Source organism: Diuraphis noxia, unplaced genomic scaffold (genome assembly GCF_037042655.1).
Source record: "Diuraphis noxia isolate RWA-SAM2 unplaced genomic scaffold, SU_Dnox_SAM2 contig0002, whole genome shotgun sequence".
Classification (NCBI taxonomy): domain Eukaryota; kingdom Metazoa; phylum Arthropoda; class Insecta; order Hemiptera; family Aphididae; genus Diuraphis; species Diuraphis noxia.
In genome coordinates, this window is record NW_028301712.1 from 31,297,134 (window position 1) to 31,307,557 (window position 10,424).

At 29.6% G+C, this 10,424-nt stretch overlaps 1 protein-coding gene across 1 annotated transcript; it reads left to right on the forward strand.

Annotated features, from left to right (window-relative positions):
- Positions 1 to 737: 737 nt before the first annotated feature.
- LOC149058344 (uncharacterized) lies at positions 738 to 10,424 on the forward strand. Its single transcript, XM_089221420.1, has 3 exons — positions 738 to 820; positions 8,637 to 8,882; positions 8,957 to 10,424. Exons 1-3 carry the CDS (start codon positions 788 to 790, stop codon positions 9,899 to 9,901), a joined length of 1,224 nt encoding a protein of 407 aa, XP_089077546.1. The 5' UTR covers positions 738 to 787; the 3' UTR covers positions 9,902 to 10,424.

Below are 10,424 nucleotides of genomic sequence, written 5' to 3' on the forward strand. Positions count from 1 at the left end.
GTTGTAACTAATATTTCTCAGTTTCGCTCTTATCATTCATATATTGTGTATGAGTTAGAACATTTTCATATTCTATATCACATTGAATAATCAACGGATCGATACGATTTTAGTATTGATTTATACAAGAATAAAATATTAAATAATATATGCAAAAAAACCGTTTTTCAAAAAAATTGATTTAGAACCTTTTCATTCTGATACGACGAGAAACATTTTACCGTTTTACTCACTTTTTTATGAACTATTTCAACTACTATAGTAGGAAATTAGGAACAATTATATTACCATATTAATTAAGAAAAAAAAAGATTACTTATATCATCTCATAATGCATCTTTAAAAAAAAAAGCCATATTGTGTTCTCTTAAAATCAATAATTCTTTAAAAGTAACTATAATTATGAAACTATGTTTCTTATAAATAAATAGGTGAATATGTGGTAATAAAAAGCATTCATAATATTTGGAAAAAGATCGCGAGATAAATACTACATGTATTATAAATATTTAATACAACCAATCACGCATGTTGGTGTGATGAAGTTTATCCATAAATACAAAGTCAATACAAATGTTTCGGGATGTTAACGATTTTGCTCAGAAACTTGTTTATAAAACGTTCCAGTGACACAAGGACACACGTGAGTCGCTTCCGCATTTGATTGAAAAAATTGCCTATATAAAAATAGAAACAATGTATCGTAAAACGCCTAACAGCCTATATAAGACGAATTATTTATGCAACGACGTCCTTCATTTGCAGAGAACCTTCAATTGGAGATGAAATGTTTCGACTTGTGACACGACAAATACGAATTGTAAGTCCAATATTTGCTACTAACTCCAACATGTGTACTTAAGCAAAAGGTAAATAATAATATATTTTTGAAATGTAATATTTGTGATTATCTGGTGGCAATATCCCGAGTTTCATGTGTTTGAAATAAAATCAAAGACAACAATATCGTAAACAAACTATAACTTATGTCTCTTAAAAAAAAAATTCTATTGAATATCCATTTTTGGTGACAGAGTATAATACTAATACAAATATAGCCTTAACATGTTGCATAATATGTACCTACCTATTACTGTTGTTAATTTTCATGAATTATTAAAGACTTTTAAATTAGTTTTTAACTAGATGTAGTTTTATTTCAACTGTTTATTTATATTTTTAATCGGGTCTCACTGTTGATAAAGGTACCTATAAAGGTATAGAGTGTAAGTTGCACTTAAAAAAATAAATTTGTTTGTGTTGATTACGCGAGCTAGTCAATAAATTATATAAATTTATAAGTATTAAATTAATGATTCTGCACAAATTTTTGTTGGGTATTGTAAATACATTAAATTCTATATTTCACCTAAAAATAAGAAAACCGTTAAAAATTTAATTTTAATATTTCGTGAAAATAGAATTCGTAAGTTAAATATTTAATACCTAACTAAAAGGTATTTTACATAGATATTATAAGTTAAATTACATTTGAAATTGTGGGTTTGTTAACTGATATCGCGATTGAAAAATACTGTATAATACAAATGGTTAACTGTCATTTATCGTCTTATCGATATATGTTATATACTACCTATAAACAATTTTAAAATCAACCAAATATATTTTATATTAAGGAGTATAATAATTTAGCTTATTATTTTAAACGATGACACATAATATTAAATTATGTTTTTTTTATTTAACTACTATAATATACTCATGTGAAATCTGATTACTAAGGTAGAGACTTATTTTAAAAGTAATTTAGTTAAAGATAAAGATAGGTAATTTCTAGTTTTGAACCAGGTTCAACAATTCTTCAATTACATATTTACATGTAGGTACATCTACTTTGTTTGATAAGATTATAAGATATTATGTAAGAGGATGTCAGCGCACTATTTGTTTTCTCTCTCTGACCCACGCGTAACATAGACAAAACGCATTTACGAAGAATCATTTTTTTCTATGTCTTAAAGTAATTTTATAGTAAAACCTTCCATTACAAAAAAGATAAAGAATAATATTTTTGAGGGAATGACATATCGATTTTATATTTTATTGATATTTGACTTAGTATTTGACTTTCAAAATAAACAAAAAAACACTGTACATTTAAATAATGTTTAAATTATTAAGAAACAATATTTAGACAAATCGATATTATGTCATTCCCTCAAAAATATTATTTTCTATTTTTTTTTGTAATGGGAGATTTTACTCTAAAATTACTTCAAGATATAGAAAAAATGATTCTGCGTATATGCGTTTTGTCTATGTTACGAGTGAGCCAGAAAGAGAAAACAAATAGTGCGCTAACATTCTCTTAATATTTTCAAACCGATTTCTCATCAATTCAAGAGATATTTTCTAATGAATTTTCTTTTTGTATAGCCCGCAGTAACATATTTTACGTTAAACGCCGATTCACATTTACGGTACGGTCATGGTCTGTCGATAGGTAAAATATAGATATGCATAATATAAATATAGATATATTTTACCCATCGAAGGATCGTGACCGTACCGTTAGTGTGAATCGACCATTAGCCTTTTCATTGTGTTTTGATATTTTATTTTTACCAATCACTCCGAATTACGTAATATTGTCAAAATCTACAATGTTGTTTACGGTGTGAATTATAATTTCCGTGGTGTTTCATACCATAAATAATAATGAAATTATACTGCATGGTTGGTCAACATATAGTATGAGTAATAAACAAATCTGTTGATTTCAAAACAAAACATTTGTAAAAATATGATTTTGATTTACTGCACATTACAGTTTACACATTATTAATTATTTGATAGATCTATCGTACATGTTATTTCTTTCTGATTTATTTTCTTATGATTAGCGAGTTACACTTTAAAATAATTCTATGAGTAGGTATGTCTAGGAAATTTCATAAGTTTTAGTTTATTACTAAATATTGTGTTATTTCATTATTTCAATTGTCAAAAGTTGTAAAACTTAATAATGTAATATTTTTATAATTTATAACAACATAATTAACAAAGTTAATGGTGCATTGTTTAAAATATCACGTGAATTGTGGAATCGTGTATCTATATAACTTGTGGAACTGTGTATGTAGGTATATAAATTATAAATATTTATTTAAGTCTTCTTCATGATTCTATATATTTGCGGAATAGTTCTTAATCGGTTGTAATGAATCTGGCCGTGTGCTTAACAGTTACACTATGATTGGTCAGTTGGACACTTGTTTTGTTTTTTTTTTTTACAGTTCACCCTCACGGAGACTTCTAAATATTCTATTTAACGTAGTGTATGTCATAATGTAATTTATGAATGCTATAAAATATATAATCACCTACCTATGTGAGCCTCAGTTGACATTTTTGCGTCATATTTTTGAATGGTTGGAAAAAAATTGTTGGTGAAAAAATGTTAAAATGTAATACGTCGAAGTATAATAATTTATACTGATGATTGATTGAATAAAAATAATATATAAATATATATATATATATATATATATATATATATATATATATATATATATATATATATATATATATAATATTTTAAAAATCGATTTCGGACTAGGAATATAAATTTGAGTGGGCTATGGGAAAGTTATTTCTATCGCAAAAGTAAACAGTGTTAAAATAAAGTGACAACAGCAGACGTTGCAGAGAGTGCGATGGAGATGAATTGTTGTTTATATAATATATTATACTCATTTATACGCATCGCGTCTATGCGCATATACAGCCGAAAAGTTTCATGATAATTGTTCTTTACTCCGCTACATAGTACTCAGCTGTGAGTTTGAACAGCCGTCGAGTTTCTTACTGCTAAATAATAATAATTAACCCTTTAATATCACCGTAATTCTCACGACGAACAACCGGATGCAAACGCATAATTAAAAGCAAATGTAGATTTATTAAGTCCTCAAAAATCATTATATTTCATATATTTAAGTGATCGTAGGGTTGTCACAGATTAGAGTTATCCGGATATTATATTGGACACTCGTAATATTCAATTTTCAAATATTGAATAGGCATTTATGTTCAAATATATAAACACGTGGGTATCACATGATCATTCGGACAATATTTAATAATAATTTGTGAACACCTGTGGTATTATTTTTTTAATAATATATTAATTAAGTAGCAGCTGATATTATAAACATATTACTTGATTAATATAAAAAAACATAATGTTTTTATAAAATACTCAGCATTGAACGATTTCAAATTTGTTAATAGATTTTTTTCTACACATCTGAATATTATACATCATTATTAATAAATAATAAGTACTTTTACTTTGAATCGTTTCATCTTTCACAATATTAATCATTTTACATAAGTATACCTAATATTTATTTGAAATATTACCGTTTATACCACGATATACCGGTAATATACGGTAATAATAAACTATATGCGTATACAGGATTTCAATAATATTCATTCCTTTTGGAGTTATTCAATGACTCGTCATCGCTCGTACATAATATTGCAGTATTATTGTACTGTTCGTGTTTTTTGCATTATGTCGATCCATTAACTACATTACGCGTTTAATATAAAATATAATAATATTATATTGTGTGTAGATATACTATACATGCATATAAATATAATATTAATTTGTCAAACATGATGTACGATAGTGGTGGTACGCGTAATCTAAAATATTGCATATGTGTCACGAATCGTGATCACGATGTTAAATTATTATATTAATATTATGTCGTCGACCGTCATCGTAGCTGTATATTTTACTGCAGACTGACGTTCAACCGACTCCACTGCAGAGAAATGACGTACGCCGCGAGCACCCACACACCCGTATCTGTGGGTGTGTCCAGCTATACAAGTATACGTTTATCGAGTACAGGGGACATGCAATGATGATGATAATATTATAGGAACATATAGATCCGAGATCATAATATGGGAACGACTAGGTGGAAGGTTTAAACCACATAAATCCAATATCTGTCATCGGACGGATCGTCATCTGCCTATATCCGTGACTATATAGGTGGGTACGAAGAGAATACCGTTACATGGGTATCCCGTATATCGTCAAATATAAATTTGTATTTGACAGTCGTCGCCGTCGTTTGCGCAACGTATATTGTAGTTTAGTTGTGCTAAGGTATCAAAAGTATGTAACGTTTGGGATTTCGTGACAAAAGCGCCAATATTAAATTATATGTCCAACATATTATTAAGAAATAAGAGTTATGAGTTATGACTAAAGCGCCAAATAAGATATTGTATATATATTATATAAAACAAATATAATGTGCCCAGCATTAATATTTTATACTATATTTAAAATCGTAAAAACCAATATTACGTTAAATTTCTATCATGATATTAAAATAATACCTATAGTTAAAAAACAATTAATTAACATAATAATAATTTAAGAAATATGTGATACTGAGCGTGGCGATGAAATGCTCACTACTAAAGTACTAACATGAATAGTTTTAAAATGAAGCATTACCACGGCTATTTATCTTAAATATTTATATTTTTGTTCGTAAAATAAAATCCATAGAAAGCCTTCACTTGTAATTGTTTTTGTAACATTATTTTTCGCTATAGCTCATAACCTTATGCCAATTATAACATCAAGTACCAATATAATGTTATTACATAAAAACTCTGATACTCTATGGTAATCAAATTATAAATTTGTCGATTGAGATTATATTATGTTTGGCATTTTTGAATGATATAGTTTTAAATTTAATATCTGAAATGAATCATTTAAATTATGAAGGTGTATATGTATCTGAAATCTAGGCATTTTTATGTGATAGATTTGATTTTTATATACCTACCTAATATCTATCTTTTTTTGATGCATATGCGGTGTTGAATATTGGTATAACCAGGGAAAATTCCCCAACCCCCTAGAATTTTATTCGTCCTACCACAATGACTGAAAACTAAACTAAATGTTTTTATTAAATATACAATAGGCAGGCCATTGGGTTTACATAATTACATGATATAAAGTGACCGTGTGGGTGATGTTGACTATGGATTGTGGGATTTTTAAGAATTTATGCAAGTGATTTGAGTTAGTTGTGATTATTTCTGGTGATGTGGAATATTTTCCACTCGGTGAGGATGTGTTTGTTGGTGGCTATTAGGGCGATCTCCCTTGGCCATTATACAGTTTTGGGATAATTGCGTGTGTCAAATTCTAAGTGTGGTTAAAATTACTTCAAACTTTTTAGGTATTTCAGTAAAGAATGTCCAATTCTCAGTGTTGTGTTTAATGTGATTTAGTTTAGTTGAGTAGGATGTTTATTCCCGGTGTCGTCTTACTTTACATTTATTTGTTATTAGAATTTGAATGTATCTAGATGAAGTGATTTGAGTGAACGATGATAGTGGAATGGTGATTGCTATTTCGGCTGCGAGATCGGAAAACTTATTTTCTATAATTTTGGTGTTTCCGGAGATTCAGAAAATTTTGATTTTGCAGTTATTATTGTTTTGTAGCACTTGGATTTTGTTTTGGATATGTAAACCAATGTCTGATGAGTTCTTTTATAGTTTTAATACTACTATAGTCTATAAATGAATACTCCTACCGTTCATACATCTTACATTAAAATATAATTATTTAATCATGATCAATTAAATATAATTATTTTTTATAAATGTTTCAATAATGTACATCAGTGGTGTCGAAGTCCTAAAAATCTAGTAGGGCGAAAAATATTTCAAGAGACCCAACATCTTAATATCGGGAAAAATGGCATACCGTGGAGAGGAAAATGGTCAATATGAAGCGGCCCTATCTCTTAAATTTTCAAAATATGTCGGGCTATGGCCCGACCTTAATATAGGGTTCGGCGCCACTGGATATAAATACAAATAAAATAATATTTTTTTAAAAATCACATGTGTGTTGGTAAAAATTTATACGACATTAATTTTACAAAGTTTATAGATGACAATATGAATAAAAAAATTGCAGGAATAATCAATCGATTTGATTTTGTAAAATTAATTTCATTTATAATAAATAATAATTTACAAGTGAAATAATATTATTTCTAATTGTCGTCGACCGTCGTGTTCCGTCATGAGCGGCTGTTTGTTGTTGTCCCGCGACCTTATTATCTGCAACCAAAAAAATTTATTGAAACTAATATGGTTGTATCATGATATATTTTTATGAAAACCAATAATGACAGTCCTGTTCATTTTTAGTTATTTAGCTTTTACTTCTAGAGAAGGAAATAGGTTCTAACTTCGTAGTATTTTCTTGTGTTGTTTATACGAAATAAAATACATCATAAAAGTATTATTCATTGTGTGGTACCTATTTTTTGATAATCGACTATCAGTAGTATTGACTAAACTTGAAGCAGTTAACGAAAAAATAACACATCTGAATGTGGTTAAACCAATGAAAATGAAAATGTATGTATACATTTATACATTTCCCACATACCGAGGGAGTCAAGTATGGCAATGAGAAGCCCATGTTCTACTGAGTCAAACGCTTTCTTGAATTCAGCAAAAATATAGTGTTAACTTGACTATTAGCCACAAAACTGTTAAGTATATAGGTGGTGAAAGAAATGCTGAACAGTCAAAATAAATATCATACAAGACAATGTTTGTTACATTTTAGTAAGTATTTATAGCTGATTATACTTCGTAGTTGGTATAATTTGTATTGTTTGCACATTATAACTTTAGTAAAACTTAGGTAAATTAGGAAAACTATAAGGTTTATTTTGAAGTACATTTAAATTATTAAAAAATATTATTGATTTCTTATAACCTTTTTGGATTTAATTTATCTAATCCTGGTTGTGAAACCAGATATGATTTTACTGACATACAGCGAGATATTCAAGACGTTTTACAGTTTTCTTGTCAATGTTCTTCACCCACAGGTAGTGAAAAATTTAATGTTTAGGGGAAAATATCGAGGTTCAAATTCTAAACATATGGATGTATTGATTGTTATAAATCATAGTAAAATTAATAGTTAAAAAATCAAAAAAAATTGAAAATTTGGATGCTAGCCACCAGGGTAGGAAATAGCTTTTAACGTGCATAATATGCAATGATATGCAATGATATGCATAACTGCATATAATATTGAAATATTCCACTAATAGATAATCAATAAATGATATATTTTATTATACACATAGTGGTTTTTATAATATAGTTTAACTTCTAAATACATCAGTGATGAAGCTTGTACATTTTATGGCTGGATATTAAGACACATAAAATATTATAATGGTACCAAAATATACACACCACATATATTTTATTGAATGTCTTAGAAAATTTATTGTTCAATATAAAATAAATTTGGATTATTTTCATTTTTTTGTTTATTTTAATAAATATCAAAATATTGCTTTAAATAAATAAATAAAAGTTGCTAAGATATAGTTGCCATTGAGAATAATAAACTGTTTAATTTATACTATGGTCTTATTTCATTATTCATTATATCTTTGGCTGTCTTAGCGTGTGCACAAAAAAATAAAAGTTTTATTTTGTCTATAATATTATAATAATTTACTCACCAGTTAATTATTACTATTAATTATAATATCATGTCGAGCATTGTTGAACAGAGTATTACAGCATCCACCGAGGCGATCGTAATGGACAGTTCTCCTGCAGATCTGAAAAATGACGTGACCGGAGAAATCGTGATACAGGAACCGGACGTAATTGACTCATGCCGATCCGAGGACGAGTTGATGCCAAATACGGCTTTTCCGATCGAGGAGTTAAGTGGACCGGCTGTAGAAATGCATGGTATCGAGGTACAACAGTCCTCAAGTTGTGTTTTGATGCCAAATTCCAGTATAAATGAGGTATTTGTTATATTATATTATATTATAAAGTTATATTATATTTGTATTTATAAACACACGCTATTTTTCCGCAGGAACCCATAATTCAGGGATCCGATGATGCAAATTCAATAACCACTGTGGCCAAGCCAAAGTGCCGATCTGCTTGGAAAAGGACCAAGCATTTCTTCCGAAAATTGTTTTGTTGTGGTGATGTCAAGGTCCGGCGTTCTAGTTCTGGCATACTCGTCGAGCCGACGAATTCCGCGGGTGATAAATTAGATTTTAGTTCGCTACCAGTCATGGAGGAACCGGTATTAACGGATTCACCCCAATTTCCTGAGGATTTTCTGCAGCAAACGACATTGAAAGTAGAGGAGTTCAACGATCCGATTGAAACTGACGTTCAACAGTCCGACTTTGAACCTATAGGCCCACAAATGACTTCCCAAGTAGAAGAAATTAGTGGCCCGTTCGAAACAGACGTGCAACAGTTCCACTGTGACCTTAAAGTTCCACCGTACGAGTGTTTTGTTTCACAGTTGACTCCCGATGTGGAAACGGATTCCGTGGGTGATAAAGTCGATATCGGTTTGACTTCAAACACACACGAACAGATATTGATGGATTCACCCCGGTGTGCAGATGAATTACAGCAGCAAGCGTCTTTGCCGATCGAAGAAATCAGTGGCCCGGTTGGAACAGACGTGAAACAGTTCCACTGTGACCTTAAAGTTCCACCGTACGAGTGTTTTGTTTCAATGTTGACTCCCGATGTGGAAACGGATTCCGTGGGTGATAAAGTCGATATCGGTTTGACTTCAAACACACACGAACAGATATTGATGGATTCACCCCGGTGTGCAGATGAATTACAGCAGCAAGCGTCTTTGCCGATCGAAGAAATCAGTGCCCCGGTTGGAACAGACGTGAAAAACTCCAGCTGTGATCTTGTGGGTTCTGTGTCAGATATAGTTATCCCCGAAGCTAAGCCCAAACGCCGCTCACTTTGGAAACGCTTATTTGGTTGTGTTTTTTAAATATATTCGTCTATAATCATATTTTAAATACAAATTTTAAATTAATAATCGTATATTTTTAGTTAAGGTTTTAAAAGGTCGTCAACGCATTTATTTTTATCTGAAGGTCCAAAGTGAAACATTTAACATTTTATGCTTACAAAAATGATTCATCAATCTTTATTGTAAAGATATAATGTTCCATGTTGCGTTTTGGACCTTCAGATAAAAATAAATGCGCCGACATCGACCATAATAATCATATTTCATTTTATTATTTGTTATCCATACTATTGATTTTATAATATACAAATAAATTGGACCACAGAAGTTTTTGGTGATTAAAATTTGTCATATTCTTTATTAGACCTATCGGATGATAGCATAATTTTAATCAACAAAACTCTTATGGTCCAACTCATTTGTATATTATACAATCAGTGGTTATATGTTATACTGTTCAACGTCGAATTGGTTTTCTTCAATGCTTGCTTAGTGTAACAAACCCAATAATCTGTCATTCGTGTTATATTTTCTTAACATT